The sequence below is a fragment of the Ciconia boyciana genome, chromosome 8 (genome assembly GCF_034638445.1).
Source record: "Ciconia boyciana chromosome 8, ASM3463844v1, whole genome shotgun sequence".
NCBI lineage: Eukaryota > Metazoa > Chordata > Aves > Ciconiiformes > Ciconiidae > Ciconia > Ciconia boyciana.
Genome location: NC_132941.1, coordinates 41445002 through 41468354, shown reverse-complemented (window position 1 = coordinate 41468354; position 23353 = coordinate 41445002). Strand labels below are relative to the sequence as shown.

The following is a 23353-nucleotide window of genomic DNA, read 5'->3' as shown; positions in this document are numbered from 1 at the left end:
ATTGTTCAAATAAAAATGTACATTTAATAGAATAATGAAATACATTGCAGGAAAGATTGTTTAGTACATGTGAGTAGCACTACAGAAAGGACACGAGTGAGCAAAGAATACTGATCTGAAAAACTTCAGTTGGTGGAATATTACCATGTATACATAAATATGTACATATGGAGAGAGAGAGAGAGATTAAAACAAACGAAAAGCCAAACTGACCCTGTGAAAACTGGAATAACAAGTAAACTTTAAAATCATATGAGAGCTTTCCCGGGTTTCTCTTAATATTACTGTACTCTTTGCTATTTCTCTCTTTTTATTTTGGCTTCATTTTGATCCAGATCCTGTTTTGATAGTTCTGATAAGAGCTTTCTACTCCTTTTACATGGTTCACTTATTGTGTGGCGTTTTGTGTGTAAATAACATTTGGCTCCTCCTAACATAATGTCTGGATACACTGTACAAACGTGAAAGCTTATCTCTAAATCAGGTAAATACTTAGAAGAATAATCTATTATTTTTTTCTTCAAATAGTGGTTGCATATTTCAGTTACAATTAGGCTACTACCAGTTTTTCTACTAGAAGTGGAAGAAGCAAATTTAAATATTACCATTTTAAATAGTTTCCTAGCGTTATACCTCAGCTTTTCTGTAATGTGTAATCTGTTAAAAATAGTTTTAAATGCAGTCTATATAGCTGAAATACATAAAGGATAGTTATCAACATTGTGCAGTATTGGATTACATGTCTCTAACATGCTTTTTTCATGTGTACAGTATGTTTGTTGTTACAAAAGTCTGATTTATTTTGGGAAACATATCATCTTAGTTTCTCTATCAGACACAATGGATGGCAGAAAGCAGTACAGACTAAGATGGATAGCTGGTAGGTAGGAAGTTGGTTTTGGACAAGGACTCATGACTGCAATCACCTATTCTCGTAATGGGAAGCCTCATTTCTCCTTTCAAGTGTGGTCACTAGGTACTAAGAATCAGTCAGGAAACTTCTAAGTAGATTTATTCCTCTGCGTGTTTTATAGCAGTGTGAGATTTCATGGCTTTTCACTGTGCTGATCATGGCTGGTGTTACAGTGGGACTATATACTATAGACATAGTATTTGTTAAAACTACTCAAAGGGGCAGCAGTGATAGTTTGTCAACTATGTATACCTGTGTGCTGAAAATTAGATGGTGTTCACTGTCTCACTTCAAAATAGACAAGTTTGATAACAAACCAGATCTGTGATTCTCTGAAGTAAAACCCCCATTTCTTTACTTAGTCCAGTGAGCTGGTCATCCATTTAGCATACATGCTATATACTTCCAGAGAACTGATACTAAAATTGATTTAGAATAAAGGTGTTGAATGTAGATGTAGAATGCAGACATTGAATCTAGGTCTAGGTTTTGAATGGTTTAGAGGAAAACCAAAATATTTCACACCATAGAGTGGGAAATCTAGAGCTGGGCAGAATGCCCATGATGGTATATGCATTACTTATGGCAAGAGGAGTTATCAGTGTGGTTCAGATCTAAGGATTATATGTTCTTGAGTCTTTGAAAACAGCATGGATCAAGTACCTCAACTGAAGAATGTACTAATAAGTACTTCTGGCATAATCTGTCTTCACAGAGGCCTTATCATAATGCCTAACAGTTACAGATTTGTTTAACCCCCAAATTGTAGATTGTAATTTATTCTGCCTTTGTGCTTGTTCCTACATTGTCCTGAAGTGCTTGAAGACCTAGAAGTCCCAGTCTGACCAGAATTCCATTATGTTAAGTGCTGAGGACTCAATGTTTAGATTGAGTAAATATGTTAAAGGTATTAATTGTCTCCTATTATGCACAGATCCCTATCTCCACTAAACAAAGATCTAAGCTGAAATGGTACAGCAGTCTTCCTGCATAGACTTCTGAGCTCTTCGTGCCACAGTTGTGGATTTGGCTAAATCGGAGTGTGGCTTGTTACAGAACTGCAGTACCTGATGAGCCAAAAAGTCTTTCTTCTAGAATAAAGTGTACCTGAAGTAAAAATTAAGTAATGTGTATGCCTAATGCAAACATCTATGGAAGTCTTCAGTCCAGGCAATTCCTTATCCTGTTCTACAGCAGTGCTTGCACCAGTTCAACTCCAGATATCAGAACTTTTAAAAAAATGGCAAGCTGCTGCTTTATTCTTGATTGTCTTTGTGTTGCCTTGGAAACCTTGAGCAACATTTGGGCAGACTGGTGTTTAAAAAGAAAAAAAAAGTCCAAAAAGCCCCCAAACTTGGAAAGAAAGGACATATGGTTTCAGGATGGATCTCTCTAGAGAACCAAAAACATAATTTGATTGCAGGAATAAAAATATTTCTCCTTTTTCTCATGTTTGTATACCTAACAACCTTGAAACCTGGTCGTCAAATCTGCAGCCTTGGAACCATGGGCTTTCTGAAATACCCTTAAAGGCACTGGCAACTCCAGCTACACAGAGAAAACTAATGATGCTCCAGTAGGCAGAATGGGATTTTTTTCCCAAGTATTCAGTATGCAGGAAGCTCTCCATGAGATGTATGGACTCGGTTAATTACCACCTGTGCTGCATGTTTTCTTTCTTGAGCAAAATGGTTTTAAAGTCAGTGAACAAGGCCTTATCTCAAGGCCCTATCTCCCTACCAGATAGGGTTCAGGCCAGAACGTGGCATACAAATGACTGTGTGTGACATCCTATTGCACATAGAGAAGGGGAAGATGTATACTTGCATATTGGAAGCTATTTCTGTGGTCATCCAACCTTGAAGACCTAGCACGTTCTAATGGAAAAGCATTCAGGTGGCAAAGATCTTTTCACACTGCATTCAGCCGAGAATTGGTAACTTCTGCTTCAAGGCTATCTGCCTGTGGAATAGCTTCTGATTGCTACATCATGTTTGTGATAGATTTAATTGAAGAAAATGTTTCAAATGGGAATAAATAGAGGTACCTTGCTCATTTATGACTCTGGTAGATGTGCTATCCAGCTGTTTTAATGTTAGGTTGATTGCAGCACCTGCATGACAGATGGTTAGTTAGCAGAAGACTTTTGAATGACAGTTTTGGGTCTTTCTACATGGCAGTCTGGAATTCTGTGTGATATTTCTGATATTCTCTATGTACGTATTTCAAAAATATTTTGAATGTAAAGCTGATTGCTCTTTACTTTGTCTCTTTGCTTCCAAGAACTTCCAAAAGCTGTAATCACAAAAGGTCATTAACACAAAAAGCTCTCCTGCAACTCTTTTAGGGAAGTGGGATGGCTAAAAATTTGAAAAGACTAAGTACAAACTTTTTGAAAGAAAAGGGTGGAGCAACTTGGAAACACTGAGAGAGAGAACAAGAGTGGTTACTTTTCTTATAAAGTCAATGTATTTGAGTGTGCAACTAGTAAAAAGAACTTCTGGCAGAGAAAAAGGTTACAGAAAGAAATCCCAGATGGTCTTGCGTACTTCAAACTATATGCAAAAAATAATTGAGCAGTGAGATAGGAAATATGTATAAGTTAGTTTGGACAGTTATATGTTAGCATAGCATTTGTATAGAGATATATAGAATAATTTCATTTAGAAACTGTTAGCAAAGGTTGTTTTTCTGCATAGGTTTGACCAGCAGTTGTCCCTGAAGAACAACCATGAGTATGTTTATACCAAGAGTACCAGTAAAAGAGGAAACAGTATGAAGTTTGGGGATGACCAGCATTAGTCCTCAGTATTTAAAGCAACTGGACCCTTATAAAAGGATTCATGCAGTGTCTGTGCCCTGGAAATATGATGGAGGGACTAGTGAAAGGACACAGCTAAAGAGACTCTTGGGAATACAGAGGTCTGGAATAGTGGAACACGTGAGGATCCACACAACCTCTCAGAAGTATAACAGAATGGTCTTTTTACTGTGCTGGCTGTCACAAGACACAGCTTAGCATCAAAATGGCTGTCTCTGCTTGTGAGGTTCTCCTAAAACTGACTAAGCAAAGTGGCATTATACTATCCACTCAGAATTTACAACTTTGACCTTGTTCCAATGTAATATTCCCTGGGGACAATTTAACTTTGAATCATATCAATCTTTCCTTGATAGTAGTCTTGAATACTGTGGAACTAATCTTTGAAGGGTTTGTAGGGGGCCATAGTCCTGACTAGCACTAGAATTTTAATCCAGGCTACAGGATTTTCTACAAAACAAACGAAAATGTTATGAGCTTGCATAGACAGTTAATTCTTAGCCAGAGGAGGGAGATGCATCATTTGCTTTGGGCTTTTGCTCGTTCTTTTTGCCTTCTGGAGAACCTCAAAAACTGTGGTATTGGGTACCAGATAGTGAGTGAAAATAGACAAGTCAGAACATACTTATTTGTAGGATTGTTTGCTTGCATAAAACTTGCAAAAAATTATATTGCTCTGCAGCTTAACTGAGTCCACCATAGTACTATATTTTACAAGTAATTCTATTGCTAATGTCTCAGTGTTGCTGGTACCATTTGTTTTTCTGAACAGAAAATATGGTGACGTGGTTGCGTATGCTTGTGCGTATGTATGCTGTGAACAGTCTACTGTAAATATGCATGTGTGGTATACATACATGTAACATAATGAAGAGGCTTTAAAAAGTCGATCTGAGTACGAGAGATACACAGTTCTTGTAAATGTTTCCCTAATTTAAAACTAGAAATAGTGCAAGAAATCAGTATAGTCTTTTGATGAGGATAAAATTTTAAAGTATGTCAGTATGTTTCTGTTAATTATTCATGGAGACCAGGTTGCGTTTTTGGAGGGGACCATTGTTGTATAATTGCTGAGAATTAATGTTTTAGCTTGTTGTCCTGGTTTCAGGACATTATTAACTCTATCTCAAATTAACTCTATCTCAAATTAACTCTATCGCAGCTGAAACCAGGACACTTGTGACCTAAAGAGCTGAAGAGTTTAAAATTTCTGTTGTTACAAATTTTTATTTTAGTCAACTTCTGTTAGAAAGGGAGGCATTAATAGACCGGTAATGATGACACTGTTGAATTAGGAGATGGATTGTTATACTAAGGCACTTTAATTATCATAACGTGACACTTTAAACCAGTTTTCAAACAATAGACTATAGCGTAAGTATTTGCATCACTGCTACATAGTCACCTGGTGACCAGTGACACTGACGTCAGAAAGATCGGTTCAGGGCTGTTGTCACAGAGCTTTAAATAAATAAATATTCACTAGCACTGTCCATGGATTTAATTGTGGCTTTCCTTTTTGGAGAGAATGGAGCTGAAAAATGGTCTTAGAAATGGCACAGCAGGATTTTGCAGCTCTTTGACTCTGATTACACCAATATGACACTCCTTAGGCTGCAACAATAAACCATAAAAAGGAAGCTGGCAATAAAATTTCAGACGTGCTTTTGATTTTCTCCCTCTTTATTTTCCTAGCATTGTTTTAGAAAGACTTTACACTTTTAGTGGCATCGTATAGTTCCAGTATTGTGATTAAAATAAGTATATGACATGCTAATTAACTAAACAGTACACCAGAAGTGCACCATGACTTATGACTCATCTCTGAGAAACACTTAATCATGAGAATTTGAACAAGATATCATTTATTTTTTCCTACGTGCTTTGTAAAACATAACTGTGATGGCAGGTGGATGAGGCTTCTTGGAAAAATAATCTGTACCTTGCATTTTGTTTGGTTTTTAAGAGGGATGAGAAAAGATAGTTAAAGTCCTAAAGGATAGAAATTTTAATTATTTATGATGTAACTGCTGATTCTGGCACAAAAAAGTTGACTATCATAAGCCACAGGTCGGTTTGTTCTCAAGTGTTGCTGGTGTCCTGTTATTTTTGGGCTCTCCAAGCCTGCAAAGCTTAATCTTTTCTACAAATTAGTGACCTTCTGCTTTTGAGGTCATTATGTCTGATTCTTGGGGTTTGTCCTGCACACGTTTCTGGTTTTGTTGCAGGTGAAACTGAAATAATGCTAGGATGCTAAATATCTATTTCAGTAGAGGGAGATGAGTAAATGATAACAAAGAAAAGATCTGGCAAGTCTTACACAGAACTGCATGGTAAGAGGTCTGTGTGTGATTCCTGGTCATCCTTGCCTGAGATAATTTTTAGAGGGGTGCTTCTGCATCTAAAATCAATGCTCAGGGTTTAGATATGAGATACGAGAATCGAGACACTAATTTCCAAATTTGGGGAGACTTAGATTTTTGAGATGCAGATTATCAACTACTGTTATTTACCCAAAACTCTTAGTGAATTGGGTGTCTCTCCCTTTTGCTTTCCATAGGACTTTGATGAATAGTCTTACACTTTTTCAAATCTTGCAGTGCTCTTCATCATTACATATCTAAGTACCTTTTGATATTTGCCCCAAAGTCTGCATGGTCAGGTGGGAGTTAGAATACATGTCATACTCCACATTCAGCAAATTGTTGGGGAGAAAAGCTTCTACCCCAGAAAAAGCTCTACTGAATTGACAAGCAAAAATTCTGCATGTTTACTGCATAGAAGCAGCAAAAAGTTTGGGGTTGTGGTTTTTTTTTCCTTTCGATAGGAAATGGCCAGATACAATCTAAGCCTTGCAATAGCTAACCCGCTGTGTGTGATTGCTGTTATGGAAATAACTGTCTTTTGTAATAATTAATTATTTCTCTCAGGGAACCTGTTTGCAACTTAAGCAGTCCTGTAAGAAATTAAGTGTTTCTCCTGGCTGAGGGAGGGTGCCAGATTCAAGCACTTCTCTAACGATCTTAGGAAATTTTTAAAAAGCCTTTCACTTGAACGTGTGTAGAAAAACAGTTTGTGACCTTCCCATCACAGTCACATACTTCCTGAAAGAGCCATGAAAAAGTTTATGTATGTGTTTGAGGTCCAGATATGAGAAGATGAGAATTAGCACCAAATTTTGATTGGGAATTCATCCTGGCTAACAAAGAAGACTTATATCATGTGGTGCTACAAAAAGACAATTTTTCTTACAGTCTGGTTGATTACTTACTGGTGTATAGCATTCCATAATGTGGCTTTGCCAAATTAAAAGTTAGCATTTTTGCCTTTTTAATTAATTCATAGAACTCATTTCAAACCCTCATTTTTCTCACTCATGCAAAATATTTGAGTATGATTCCTCAGACCTTATGGGACAGAATATTAACTATGAGTGTAGATACACTGATTTTAATATATTAAAATTAGTAATTGTCAGCATGATCTTTGTGTGTTTGGAAATAAAAAAAAAATTCAGGCTTACAAAAGGAAGACCACATTTTTAACAATGAAGCTGCTCTTTCCATTCTGTATTGCTTCTGTTGCCCTTAAGATATTGAGGTGAAGAAATAAAGTAAATTCCATCAGCTAAAAATAACAAAGATAACAGAAACACATAAATCAAGTATAAATAATAGCAACACAAGCGAACAGAGGATTTAAAATAGTTGCGGTCTCTAACAGCAGGAGTGGATAAAAACAGAGCAATGAAATACCCTTTAATGGTTTTGAATAATTATTACTATTGTCTAAGTCAATTTTTAAACATTGAAAACTTTTTACATGCATATGCATGGCATCTTTTTTGAGAATCACGCCTTTTTCTTTGCATGTAAATTGAAGTAAATAAGAATGTATAGTTCAAGTCTTAGATACTGTCACACTGTAACAAAATAATTTGCTTTATTTGATCAACTAACAGGGTGCAAATTGTTGAATATTGTTGTTGTGCTTAAACCTAAGCTGTGATTTCCAATATTGCAGTGGTTAAAAGATAGTTTAACCTTTCTTTGCTTGTTTGTTTTAACATAGTTTACAATATTGAAGGTGTATCATCATTATTTATGTTCTGAGGAATATAGTTAAGTTAAAAAGCCTCAGGAACACCAAAATATAAGGCTATTTTAATGAAAAATTTTATGCTTTACAAGACTTTTAAGCTTCATATATAAAATACTTGTAACACTGAAGTCTTTAAGTTGCACTTAGTGAAGCATTAATTCACATATACTAATTGAGTAATTACGAATGTGTGGCTGTGGCACTCAAAGCATCTATATGCTGGGAGTGAAAGTGGGTGGTTGTGGTTTGACTTTTTTCTTTTTTTTTTTTTTTAAACTCATTTTCCAGTGGGCTGAATATATTAGTGATGAATGTGCTGTGAAACTAACTGTTTGTTTCCATGCTGGAAAAGTTTCATGGCTCCAGCAATTGCTAGCCATTTTACCACACAGCATCCATCATTTTGTCAAAGTTTTAATGTTTTGTAGTGAACCACCTTGGAAAGAAAGAAGGAGAAAAGAATGACAAAACAGCCAAATTCTTTCATTCCATGCCAAAAAACTGACTGAAGTTTATCCCTGTTTGCCCTTGGAACAATTAATGTGACATTTTCCCGAATGCCATACTAAATTTGATTGTCAGTTATTGAAATGTATGTTTAAATCAGCAGTGATGCAACTCTAAATGCTTTTTACATTAATGTCATTGAATCCTTAACCCACAACCTCTGACACATAACAGAATTAGAAAGCCTTTTGGACCATTTAGCTGAAGTTGTGCCCTCACTACAGTATCTCAGTTTGCTTGGAAACATGGCCTGCCCAAATGAACTGGTCTGCAAAGAAAAGGATGAAGATGACTACCAGAGGTACAGGTTAGTGTTTTCATTTGTAGATATGATAAAGTATGTCAGTTTTGTTTTATTGCTGGAAAAATATTGAACTAAAACCAACTCAGAGTCTCAAACAAACATCTACTTTATTCTGAAAGCATTGTGGCATATTCTGCCATGAAACACCTGGGAATTTGAGTAACCCCATTTCAGCGAGTTCACTCTCAGGAACCCTATTTCAAGAAATTTTTTAGTGCTGTACAGAACATGTTTGAGTTGAGCAAGTGTGCATAGGATTTCCTGAATGTGGGTGCTCATATGTGCCTACTTATGGCTTTCCTTCTTTAAGGCCAAGGTAAGGCAACATTTACATACACTAAGGGTGACAGTCAATTAAAAAAAAAAATCACTACACTCAGATAGCCAGTTGCATTGTCTTCTGCTAGTGTTCGATTAAGGTGATGAGTTTCTTCTACTACAGTTATCAAGGCACTATTAAAGAACACATAAGGAAGGACTCCTTCTTTATTGTACTGCCTACTCAGAGCAGTTAGTGTTTAGATTCAAATAAAAAACCCCAAACTATCTCTATAATATAATTCTAATGAGCTAGACTACACAAAAGGTCATCTGGAAATTTAATATGGAAGTCTGATAAAATACTATATGTCCACTGAAATTTTGCTAAAAATTACAAGGGTTATTTTTTTAAAAAATAAAAATACTTGTGACTGATGATGACTGAGTATAGATCCAAAACTTACAGAATGTCTGCTGAAGCGACATAATTTTCACAGCTGTAACCTTTAGGCACGTGAGATATTGATTATAAAAACAAAAAAAAGTCATTGTCATTGGATTTATTTTTCCTTGCTCACATCTGATACAAGATTTCAGTCTTTGTGTGCTGGCATTTTTCACACCAGCTGAAAATGGCTGGCTGTGGCACATCAGAGCCAAGTAGCACTGGTCACCATGCCACTGACCTTGCAGAGTCTGAGCTTACTTTTTGTTAGCAGATCACCTGCGGTATTCGGAGTTTTATTATATAACTCTGATTTTATCTTCATGTAATCCAAACTCTGCTGTAGGAGTTAGTGTAAGACAATACAAAGTGGTGAAGACGGAAAGCAGGTTTATGGGGAAGTGGCATGAATTTGATGCACCAGTTTATTGCTCATAAATGCTGTAGATTGAAACAGCAGCACAGCTGTCCTGGGTGTGCATACACTTTTTTCTTTGTTCCAAATTTTTGAGAAGGATTTTTAGGTTATCATTAGCCTAAAGACTTTCAACTTTTGCATCTAGCTTAGCTGTAGCATTTTGGTTTTCACCAAGTAGAGCAGCCTAGATTTAATAAAATATTTTCCCATTGCTTTCACACTTAAGTGGAAGGTATGCCTACTATCCAGCTTATGAGAGTCTAATAGTGCTGTCTCTTTGTAAATTTATGTGACATTTGCGCTAGAGAATTGCTTAAAAAATGAATGATATTTCTACAGTTTACTGTTTTTCACTTTAAGTATGTTTTCTGACAATATGTCTCCTATTAATCATTTAAGCAAAAGTAGTACGTTAAAGGAGCCATTCAGAGGCAAGAACCCATGGTTCATTTAGTGCTGTCTGAAAAAATTCGTTATTGATTGACATCCTCTGTGGTTATGTGATGTAATATTTATAATATGTCACACAGCCATACATCAAAACAAGCATGTCTGTTGTTTCATTTCAATGCAAAAATGTTGATTTCAGGGAGGTCAAGGTAGTTTTAGGTCACATCGTGGCAAACCACTGTGTCAAAGTGTGAAGTGATTGTATTTATGCATCTGCTGGAAACTGCAGCATTGCTTCCATTTTCTTTCCCCTCACCTTTTAAAAAACCTGTTTTTTTTTTTTTCCATATAAACTAGGTTAATTACAGCTCTTTTAAAAAGAAGAATGGACTTCTAATTAGTTGAATGATTTATTGTTCTGCTGCTATAGTGAAGGCTTCCTGATCCTTTTCCATAATAATTTGTTACATTATATGAAATGCGTTTGCCAGACAACATTAGACTTAGAAACCAAAAGCACCTATCTATCTATCTATCTGTCTGTCTGTCTGTCTTTAGGGGACTATATTCACCTACATGGTAGAACCACTTAAAAGTACTCTGCTAATTTTACTCTGAATAGCTAATTCAGAGTTTTGAATCTTGGACACAACTTTTTTCTTCCTTCCTCCAAATGCACAGATTTATCTCACAGATTTAACAGCAGCAAACTCTCCTGAGTGAGAAAGTATTTGTATTTTATCAAATATATCAAATGTACATATCAAATGTATCAAATCTCAAAAGCATACATTTGAAATGGCCAGTTTCAGCATTGTTTAATGGTTTGAAGTAACTTCTTTTTATAAGATTTTTTTTTTTGAGAAAATTTGTCACACAGAAAGCATCAAAAGATTGCATTTCAGTGAACCTGAATTATGTAAACATTTTGCTATACCATAAACTTTAACTGGTTTTGTTTTGTTCTGAATAGGAACTTCTTTTTGTAAATTTTTGCCGTGACCATTGGAACCACAGCTTCATTTTTCATTGAGCTTTAATTTCATTCCTACTGAGTTCAATTAGAGTTCAGGCTATTTAATTCCTCAAGCAGAAAGAGAAAGGTGCTAGAAATCAAAGCTTTACTTAATCTTCTCATTCCAACAAAATGAAAAGATCTGTAAAACCCCCAAAATCTCAACCTTAAAAAAATGTGGAAAATCAAATTTTTTAAAACTCAAGGTCTAGTGATTTACTGAGATATTAGTAACAGAGATAAAAAAGTAATATTACATCTTTTAAAAATAATTAGGTTTTATCATAAATACTTGAAAAATGTATAAAACTATGCTTTTTGTCAAGAAGTTACGATCTGGTTCCTTAGGTAATCCATTGGTGTACCATTTCTATCAATGTCAATACTAAAGCTTTTCCCTAGTTTTTCATTAAAAATAGGTTTTATACAAAAACATTGTTGTGACTTTATCAAAGTAGTTATTTTTTTTTCCTAAGAAACATAGTAACATTTGAATGGAATATTTTTTTAGAAAAAGAAAAAAGAAAACCTATTTTTTTTCCATCCCTCTTATTCTTCCTTACCTTTCAAATGTGTAGGAGAAGAAATTGATGAAAACATTTTTATGTTTGTTATTGGAATTTTTGCTTGGACAGGAAAAGAAAATGGAAAGTTCCCTTCTGTGGTATTTTTATAAGCAAACTTGTTTGATTCATTTTAAAAACTCATGGTTTTTTCCATCATTGTAAAATGGCTTTCATTTCTTTCTGGAAAAAAAAAGTGCCATAAATTCTACTTTTTATCTTATTTTTTAAGCTTTCCATATTTGGGAGGTGATATTTTGTAAAGGGATATCTTGGGGGTGAGGGCAAGAGAAAGTAGAATATCTAAAATATAATGGTGATAGGAAAGTTTTAAAAGCTTTTAGCTTAAACAGGAAGCAAGAAGCACAGAAAAATAGCTTGCAAAACAGTGCGTCCTCTAAAATAACCTATTCTACAATCTCTACTTTGAAGATTGCATGAAAGCAAAGGTCATGACCCGGAGATCAAAGTAACAGAAGTCAACACAGTAATTGCTGGTTGCTTCTGTTGTACCCGCACTTGGTCAGTCCTGTGGGTGTATTGTTCCCCGTGAAAACTTCAAACATGGTGTTACTGAACTGTGAAAAATCATCTGGGTCAGAATGTATTACAAAGCATTTGCTAATGCTGCAGGTGACCTCACCTATTTTCATTAAAGCGATATGATTGTGAACGATGTATGCCATGTGTGAAGTCTTCAGTGCTTGTTCATTCTTCTTTGCTCCTTATTGACATTTCCTGGAATGATGCATTCATTAAGTGCTGTTGACATGGAAACAAGGGCAAGTGGAAACAAATGCCTGAGTTTATTTTAAATTAGCTTAAAAGTACATATACTAGATATGCTATCTTTGGCAGGGGGAGCAAATGGTGATAACCTTATGAAGTCCTCTTAAGATACAACAACAAGAAAGGAAATGCATGCATTTTGTATGGATTAACTTTTCAAGCTAAATCAGCTACTCCCATCCCACAGGTTTGATTCTGTGAAATGCTGGGTCCTCTTATAGCATTTTCAGTTTCCTTGCAGTTTTGTTTTGTTTTATTGTGGTTTTGTTTTGTTTTAGTGGGTTTTTTTTTAATTGAGACAGAACCTACTCATCTATTTTAAATTGTCTTGTTATTGAATTTGTATGGTAATATAAATACATAAATACTTTTTCAAGAAGCAATAGGAGACTAGAAGTCCTCACTCAGTAATGAAAATAATGCTAATATACTTGGTCAATATCAGTGAACTTACTGTTGAGGCTCTGTTTTAGCAGGAGGGATTGAAGTCTGTGGGACTTCTGTATATGTTTTTTATGTACTTCATGAGATGATTAGGGTATTCCCTTACATCTGTATAATCTGTGAATCTGTGCTACTTCACTGTTTGCCTTGTCATTTCTACAGTACCTGGAAGAAAAAAACCCTGTATTTCATGGACATTGAATAGCCATACAACTTCCACCTGAGATTAGCCACTGTAAGGATTTATGAGCAAGGGCTATTATACTGTTTTTGTTCAGCCAAATAAATTGAAGTCCATAATACCCCAAATTGTCCATACTAACACAGTAAATCAAGACATAACTATAATTATTGTTACCTGTATAGAGAGATATTTTTCTAATTCATAGAGCTGTTTGCTACATTGAAGTAGAACAAAGGATGTTAAAGTATTAGGAGGCACTCTGGATTTCTGAGTGACTTGAGGGCCCCTCAGAATTACATGGTCATCGCCAAGCAGCGCCAAGGTTGCACAGAGGCTATGTGATCCTCTAACACACCTCATGCCGACATCATGGCCTCTGTTCTGGAAGGTGTTGGTTTAAGTTTCTGACCTGGCTTCCTTAACTCTGTATTGAGGAAGTTTTGTTGCAGATGGAAATTCTGCAGCCAGCTGTATGCTGTTTGGTGGGGTAAGGGTGGGGGTAGGGGTTAAACTTTTTGGTCGTGCAGAAGAAACAATTATAGGAGATAACCTAGTTCAGTGCCATAAACATGTTTGCTCAATCCTTCTGATTTTTGTTTTCATCTCTCCCAATTTGAATGCTGATGTAACTTTGCCAACTTCAGGTTGTTTATTATTTCTAGTTTACAGTAATGTAACTGAGAGCATAATCAGCCCTTCAAAGTTTGAAATAGGTATATTATTTTTATGTTCTATGATTGTCAAAGAAAGGAAATACAATAGCATAGAAAACAGAAAAATGAAAGTAAACACTTTCTGAAACAAGGAGCGTGTTGCAGTTATGATACGGGTAGAGCTAGACATTTCGGCATTCTTCTGGGCAAATATTTCTCAATTTTTCAGTGCCAGATTAATTTTGTGTTTTAAACTTAAATATTGATTGTTATTATTTAACAAAAATAAGGAGTTGACATAAAAGTGATTTACACCTGTGTGTTTTGGATCAGGACTGACAAATTTCTTGCATATGTTTAAAATAGATTTGTTCCTTTCTTCCATGTGATCCTTTAAGGAACACTTACACATTCTCTTTGAACCCTTTTGCTTCACCTGTAAAACTCTCTCCTAAGATTGTGTGAACCATCACTGATTTTTTGGGGGTGAGGGAACAACCTGAGGACTATGTTTAAATAATGACTGTGACACAGTAGAGAACTAGAAACATACACAGAATATACCTGCAAGGTAACTGATAGGTCTTAGTTTCTGTGTTTGTAAGGCAGAGTTAAGATGACAAGTCTGTGATTCATTAAAGGCTGTAGAGTAAGTCAGTATCAGAGACAGTATTTCTTTATATTAAAACTAGAGTCATGTATTGTTTAATAAATAGCAATAGCTGATCTCAAAGCTGTCTTTGTTCTGTCCCTTTCTGAACTCCAACATGTTTCCTCAAAGGAAGGCTTTGCCCCATTGAGCTTTTGCCAATGTCAATAGCAGCTGAATCCCAAACTCACAGCATTCCTTTGCAAATGCCCTCTCAAGCCTGTCCCTCTTTTCCGATATCTTGACAGGTCTGTGTAAAAACTGTTAAAATAACACTAATCACATGCAAGACTTACAAAATTGTAAATGAATTGTTAATCTTTATTGTCATTTTCACTTAACTAAGGCTGAAATAACATGAAACGTGATATTCTCTGGTCTTTTTCCATCTCTGAGTGTTCATGTTTGTGTGTGATAAATATCTGTTATTAGCTTACTTTCACGGGACTCTTGGCACTGGGAGTCAAGGTGGGTAGATGATTCTGGACAAAAGAAGATGCAACTTTACATAGTTCATTTCCTTAATCCATCATGTATTAGAAGATCAGTTTACAGGCAGTGATAAATGGATCTCTAAGCACCTTCCTGTGTCTCTGTTTTTTTTTTCTGTCTGGAGGTCAGCTTTATCCTCATCACTGAAGATAATAACCTTTTTTCACACCACTGCAAAGATGTTAAAACCCAGTAACAGCAGTCTCAGAGCACATGGAGCAGTGCTAGCTTTCAAAATGATTAAAAAAAAGTGGGGGTGGGGGGTGGGCGGGGAGACCCTGCCCCCCAACCTCTAGCCTAAAATAAACCTTTCTAAACTTATAATGTAAAATTTAGATGGATCTTTCTTCATTAAACAGCATTCCCTTAACTAGTGATTTTACAAGTCTAAAACAGGTGCAATGTGTCATGCAATTTATGGATTCTAGTACCTGCCATAAAGTATTTTATGATGGCTGCATTCTGTGTTATTAGTAGCTGTCTTTTTCTGCAGCCATTGGTGTTTGATAATAGTCTTAAAACACCCAAAATTACTTACCTGCAAGCAACATTCCAGATAGTCCCTGTTGACAGTTTGAATAAGTTTAGTGCCCTTTTGTTGTACTTTACCTTCAAAACAAACTGATTGAACCATCAATAGCTCCTGAAAGCTGACAGAGGCATGTCATCTGGTCTAACCCTCTGATAGTAGGTTATCTGTGGGAGTTAACCTCCCTGCATTGTTAACTGAAATGTTTTATGTACTATGCAACTTTAGGATACTGCTGTGATAACCTTAGTAACTAAGTCATACATCACAGTAAAGAGATTTTGTGCAACAAATAACCCTGGATTAAATTTACAAGGGTTGAATTGATATTGTAAAGTGTTCATTCCAGGGCTTTGGTAATCCTTTCCTGTATTTTTTATGGCAAACTTGAGTTACATTTAGATTGAAGCTGTATCTTCATATTTCTAGCTAAAATATATCCAGGAAGCCCGATGCTTTTCTTCAGCCATTTAATAAAAAAAGTATTGTATTATTTTCATATAATATAGATTCTTTTTATCCCACATTTAGTAAAAGGAATATGAATAAATGGGATTGTATTTTGAATCACCTTTTAAAAGAATTAATCACTGATATTCCTTTGTTCTGCTGGTGGCATAACCTTTATGGTACTTACTTTTTAATACTTGCTCTCCTTAAGGAGTGGAAGTTTTTAAAAAATATCAACCCCAAACCTGTGACTTGTGGTGTAGTTTACTGTTTAGTTTACGTGGGTAGGGTTTTTTATTTTGTTTTTGGAATTGACAAGTACTGGTGCTAATTCTGTTTTTCGAAGTGCAGTCAGGATGGCTTAAAAATACAAAAATACATTTGTATCAAGGAATGCTATTATAATTTTAAGCTCTTTTGAAATGATTGAGAGACTGACATTAGGGCTGTGATCCAAAGTCAGCATAGATGACAGTGCTGTCTTAGTCTGTTGTCATTTTTGTTGCAGCCTGCTTTTCAATGGCATATTTCATTCCATCATTAAACATTTGCTGATTTTCTAATACCGATGTTTTCTTCACCTGAATATTCATCTTTTCTCACCCTACACTTAGTGGGTGTCTTTACTCATTTTTAGCTTCACTCTTCTTCACTCTTGACATATTGTTTCCTTCTGTACATGTCTTCATTTGAAAGAATCTGTTGTCATTAGAGCTTTTCTGCCAGTAATGCAAGATGGATAGTTTCTCCTTCACTGAAAGATAAGGACCAGCCAAATGCCAGGGAGGACTGGAAGGGCAGCCGGGAAGGCTGGGAGGAGTGTGAGAATGTGCCAGTCTCTTTGATCTGTAGCTGTTGTTTAATAAATGGTCTTAGGACATGTTCTGTTTTGTAAAGTGAGTCTCTCTTTTTCTTCTTCTAATATCATTGAAAATCATAGATTGAGGATTCACATTTCAATTGTCTGAACATTTCAGTACTGAGCATTTCTAGTTAGCTTGTTAACAATTTACGAAGCTGTTGCCTCAGAGGAAAGGTGTACTTGACAGAAAGGTTTCTTTGCAGCACTAAATTTTGCTTGGTTGCAGAAGGGGAGTCTTAGAGTCTTTTTCATGTGTTTATCTGGTCTTGAGAACAGTATTATAAGATAACTCTTACCTTTTAAAACACATTTTTGTGTGTTGTTCTTTTTCAAAATGTTATGTTATGCAGAGTTTTCTACTACTTTGATTTCTTCCTCCCAGTGTCAGAAGGGATTGGTATGATTAGGAGGCTCTCTGACTGACTGGAGTTTTATGCAAAGCAGCTAGGCATGGGGAACATCATCAATCACCTTTCTACCCCCTGCCAGGAAAATTCTGGCACTTCCCTCACTTTGCAATGTCTGCTTCACATTTGGTTGACTAAATGTAAATAACATGTACTTGAGGTGGTTAGATATTTTCACTTGCCATGGTTGCGTGCCTTACTTTGTTTGTGATCTGCCACGTTCTCTCCCTCTGCAAGAAAGGAGCCAATGGTATTTTTTTTTGAGGCTAAAAAGCTGCTGTACTTTGAGTAAAAAGGATAAATAGAATGTAGTACTGATGGATCCTAACAAGAACTTTGAATTCTTAAAATATTTTTCATAAAAATAGTCTCTTCCTGTGTGCTTCTGCATTTAATCCTGAGCTGGGATCCATATGCCATAAGGACACCTTGTCTCTCTGGTAGGACCAAACTGGAATTCTCCTTCCAAATGATGCCTGTGTCAAAATATAGTCCTGGAAAGCAGAGACCAGGAATAACTCTCCATGCTTTCTCTTGACAAATTCTTTTTATAATGTTGTTTTGAACACTGACATACACTTCTTTCAAGATAAAGGATGGTGTTTTAGGATGTATGGTAGAAAACAAATTACACTCCTCCCTGATTTGCTGTTCACATGTCTCTAATGTTGCCAATCATTGTGGTTTTAGGAAAATATAATAAAAATCTGAAGAAATGTTGGCAAATGAAAGTTTTCTGAGAATTCTTTCAGAGAAGATAGCTAGCAGTTTCCCCTGTCTCCGATTGGTTTTCCCCTGCAATGTGGGATGGAATCTTAGGAATCACTCAAAAGTCCTTTTTCCAAACTGGCAATTCAAAACAATTTCCAATTTACTCTATTTCTAGGTATACTTTATACCTCATTAATACCTATAGAGAACATATATGCCCATGGTGATAATTTTCTTATCTGTTTGATCCACCCAGTATTAAATTGTTATGGGCAGCCTACAACAAGCTTCATTTGAGAGAGTAAAGTAAGTATAATAACTTTTTACATAAGATATGTTGCATGAAAGAGGTGAACAGAGAGAGGAAACAAAGGATGTTGATGTTTATTACTGTTATTTTTTAGTCATTTAGTCTGTGAGTATGTCTGTTTATTACTGGATTTTAACTGTGTGCATTTTGCTATCTGTCAGATATTTTGTCCTGCACAAATTGACAAACCTGAAATTTCTCGATACTCGGAAAGTAACCAGGAGGGAGAGAGAGGAAGCCTTGGTAAGAGGTGCCTTCATGAAAGTGGTTAAGCCTAAGGATGCTAAGGTAGGAGAGTAAATGGAGGAAGTAACAACAATGTGATTCATTAACACTGTTTTAAGATAACTCCAAAAGCTTGGTTGCATCTTTCACTAAAGTAACAGACAAAACCTTTCAAATGAAAGGACTGATAAATGTGGTCAGGTGAGGGACAAAAGCCTTAGTAATTTTTCTGTGGTTTAATATCAAACTTTACTGTACATCTGGTTAATGGACTGTGGTTATGTTATCAAATTTCTGGTTTCCAACCTCTGTTTCATGTAACAAAATAACTAATATGTGTCACTGATCTTAAAAGAATATTTTTACCCTGTCTAAAGATATGTAACAACTGTGTGATATGGTTTTGTGAAAGAATGCAATTTTTCTGACAAGTTGTCCCCTGCCTTGTACGTTAAACACAAACGTCTGTCGCAGAGCTCACACCTATGGTGTTTATTGGCTTTTAGTGGACCAGCTGATTCTAATTTTGTAGGATGTTACTTAATGTGGTGTCCTGCTAATAAGCATTGACAACATCAGAGAGACAGTTTCAGTAATCTGAGCTTTTGATACCACTTGCATCAACTCTGGGCATCTTGCATACTGCTGATGCAAACAGAATGTGAATTCTCCACCTTACCTTCTTTTTCCATTGCTGATCAATACACAATAACAGCAATCTGAGCTTCAGAGTGTTTTAGTGCTGCAGATCTTTCTTAAAACTCCACTCAAGTTTTCAGTCTACTTGCTTTCTGTTTGCTGTTTTGTTCTCTAAAATATACCATCAATAATTTATTGCAGATTTCCAATAATGCTGAATAATACTGTAGCAGTTATGGAAATGCACTGTTTGGTAGCATAACAGTGTTGCTATATAAATGTATTATCACAAGTACAATTGCAGTGCATAACAAATTAATTCAGACTGATTAATTTATAACTACTAAAATGTTAACAATTCTGATATAAGCATAGCTTTGATATATTGTTTACCAGTGCCTTTAGTTATTTCAGCTTCATATATGTAATAAATGAAATTACTTCTAAGCTGTTGTGGATATCTTATTCACAGCAAACCATCTTTGCTGAAACTGGCCAAATGCAACAGCTGAAATGTGTTAGATATAGCACACATATGTTGTCTTCTCTTATAATTCTTCTTATCTAATCAGATTTTGGACCTGGTGAAGTGGTTTTTTTAATTTTACTAGCAATTAGATTTTTCATTTAAGAGTCTGCTCTTTGAATTTTAACCTACTTAATAGTGTAAGAGAAGAAAAAAGTGTCTCTTTCTTAAATTTGAAGTTCCTTTTCTGGATGAAACCTCTTTTTAAGTCAACAGCTAAGGGTAAATTACTTTACAAATGTAGGGATAATATCTTTATCTTTTATATCTGTAATTGAACCTTTTGTATATTTTTGAATTATTTACCCACTAAGTCTTATGATAAAGCATACATTTATTTCAGCAAATTTGCAGAAGGCTCAAATTTACTGTTGTTATTGCCATACTAAAGTTTTTTTTTTCTTCTTTATAAATGGTTTGGTACAAATTGCTGATGGTAAAATCATTGTAAATGCTTTTCATGGCATGAATTAATGCTTCTTAAGGTGCTACAAAATTACCCTCATCATACAATATTATATACATATTACAGAAGTGGCTAATTTAAAATAAATATTAAATTGGATGCAGAACAGATATTATAAACCTCTCAAAATTGTTTTGAATTTGTGCTTGTTTCCTAGGATATTCATGCTTATAGTACGCATGCATGCAAACTTTTTATGTCTGAGAACACTCATAGAGTCCTCTCTGCATATATGTTTTCAGATGCAGATATGTATGTATATAGCTATGTATAGCTATACTCAGACCTAACAAGCAGCGTTCCTCTATATATCACAAAGATGATGTGCACAATAACTGTACTTTCAAATTCTATCATATGTTATATATTGAATACATAATGTCTTTTTATTCTTCAGTGTTCAGGTTTCCTGAATCTTGTGCTCTCTGTCTGTTCATCAGTTCCCCTCATATATAGCTGTTGAGATTTTTTTATGAGTTTCAGCCAAATTTAACAGACGGCTAGTGGTAATATATTCCAAGCTTTCTGAAACTAATTAGAGGAGAACAGATCTTGATCCAAACTAAGAGGAAGACCGCAGCACATCCAGTATTGGTCATCAGAAAAACTCCTTAAGAAGTTGACCTAGTGATATAAGACCCTGCTGATAGTGAACTTTCTAAGAATTTTATTTTCCTTCCCCCTAAGGTAGTAACCACTGTGTCAGCCTATGCTTGTCAGGAATGGAGTTGGAGTGATTAGTATTTATCTTGGTGGATGCCACATGGAAATGTTGTTCTGCCAGATGTAGTAACAATGAGCCTATCAGACTTGCTTTTTCAGAAAAAAAACCCAAAAATCCTACGTTAGGGGGGTTTTTTTCCCCCATTATGATAAGCAGGAGATGGTATGGCTTATTCAGCATAAAAAGCAGACTGATGATCTAAAGAGGCTGTGATGTGGGGAGTTGTTTTCATTTTAGTCTTGACATGAAATATTTGGGAGAGCAAAATACCCCACCAGGAAAAAATACACAAAATGAGAATAAAAGCAAGAAATCTCCATCTGACTAGCTTGTGTTTACTCAGATGCAAAAGTATCTAGCAATCACCAGTCATCACTAAGTCATAAATATTTTATTTTGTATAAATTTTTTTACTTTCATTTTTCCCAATTTTTTCATTTTTTTTAACAGAACACTGCACTTTCTTGTGCTTTGCTTCATTTCATCCTTTGTTTAAAATGCATCTGTTTGTGATATGACTGTCTTACGGAAAGATGCAGTCATTTATTAGAAAACAGTTTAATGTTACAATGCAGTGTTCCATCGCGCTATGTAAGTGAGCTAAACTTCATTATTCTGTGATATTTATGTTTTCTTTTGTCAAAATATTGAACATTGTATCATGCCTGATTTTAATAAAGATTGGGTAAGCCCGGCTGGATAAGAGGCATTGAGCCAGATGAGGAAGCCTCGTTTAATGACCAGACCATGACCTCATTTCACTGGCATAAGTGTAGATCAAAGTGGAAGATGCCTGTCCAGTGTGAAGTGTGTTTCGGGGCATGACAGCACTTCACATCAGAAAGACAGCTCAAGAATACGACAGTCAAAATTGCTTAATTATGTCCCAGCTTTGTAATTATTCATCCCTGCTTCCACAAAGAGTACAGTTGTCATTTCTTGACATAATTATTTAAAACTGTACCCTTCTTTGGTTTATAGGTATATGAATTGTGCTTGCAACTGTTTCATCTTTAAAACTTAGAGATGCAAAACAGAATGTGATTTGAGAATACATTTTAGGACTCCATATTTTTACTTTGCATATGATATAAATAAAATTAAATTATGACGTATCAAAGCAGATCATAATTTCGTATGTTAAAGGTCTATATTCATGATCATTTAATCTAGATGATAAAATGTGGACATATTCATTATATCTAAAGTGTGTTGCTATGCATAGGTACACACTGTCGTAGGTCTCTTTAAATATAAATTTAATTGCTTAATAGTGGGTCAATGCACTTGCTTTTATGAAATACATATATTTCCCAGTATTTTGCAACCCCTCTGCCCAACAACTGTTTTTTAGCTTACTGCATTTTTAAGGTTAACATTTTTATCAGTTATATTTATAGTGGCAAAAGCAAGCAGTGGTCACATGTAACATTCTTGCAGCTTATAGGACCAAACCATCAGCGGGTATCCATGGGTATACTTCCAAGTAACTGATTTAATATTATGTGGAGTTACTCTGCTTTCTTGCAACTTTAACAAGAGCATCTTGTCCACTGGGTATAAAGGAAATTCTGTACAACAAAAGATGACAGTATAAGTGTTTTGAATTTTCCCCCCCCTCAGATGTGTTGTTTTCATCACAAGTTATAATTATAAAACCTGACATAGCATTTGTTCTCTAAGGAACGGAGATGGAGACACTTAAGTGGAAAGGCAAGTCTAATATCTGCATTTCATGTAATTGAGTGTATGTGATTCTTGCTCACACCATTACTTTGGAGAGTAGAGGGACATTATTTTATCATGATAGGAAGAGTAAATATTTAGGCAGTACAGCTTAAGAAATAAGGTGAGCTAAAATCTGGTGTTGCTTTCAGATCACTGTCAGTATTCTTGTGTTTAAGCTCATAGGAGAAGCTCATTATCCAAGTGACCAATGCTGATATATGCTTTTTCAAATTCTATCAAAATAAGATGAGGCATAAGGAGTGATTTTAGTAATTTTTGTCCTTAACTATTTAACAAGAATAATATTTTTTCTTAAATAGATATATCCTATCTGCTTCCAAGAATTTAGGCAAGGTATTTTTGCTAATGTATCTCATGGACCTTTTTCCCCCTTCCCAAATTAGGAAAATAGGACTGGTTTTAAAATGTAAATAAAAGGTGATAGATAAACCTTTGGAGAACATCTGCATTGCCCACAATTTTTTTCCTTTTACCAGCACCATTGTGTAAAGATTTTGGCTTATGAACTTACAGCATTTGAAGTAGATGCAGAGCAAAGGGCTTTTAAAGTGTAAAGAATCATCGTGTCAATGAACTGCTAGCTAGTAAGATATCTCTTTGAGAGAGCTTCTACATAATAGGGTTTCTTATCGTCCAGATGTCAAGGTTTCACGTACTAAAACAGAACAAGGTCACGAATTTAAGACTCCAACCTAGACTGTGATGCAGTAAATAATATTGACTTCAGAGAAATTGTAGCAGTCATGCTACTATTTGGCACACTGAAGTATCCATTTTGCTCTTTGGAAAGTTTAAGTATTTTAAGC

General features: G+C 35.3%; 1 protein-coding gene across 1 annotated transcript in view; it reads left to right on the top strand.

The window, feature by feature from the left end:
• Positions 1 to 23353, top strand: part of LRMDA (leucine rich melanocyte differentiation associated) — a 694750-nt gene that overhangs the window by 381768 nt on the left and 289629 nt on the right. Inside the window, exons 4-5 of the mRNA XM_072871372.1 lie at positions 8515 to 8649; positions 18380 to 18506. Of these exons, the coding sequence (XP_072727473.1) occupies positions 8515 to 8649; positions 18380 to 18506 (262 nt within the window). The remainder of the gene's footprint in view (positions 1 to 8514; positions 8650 to 18379; positions 18507 to 23353) is intronic.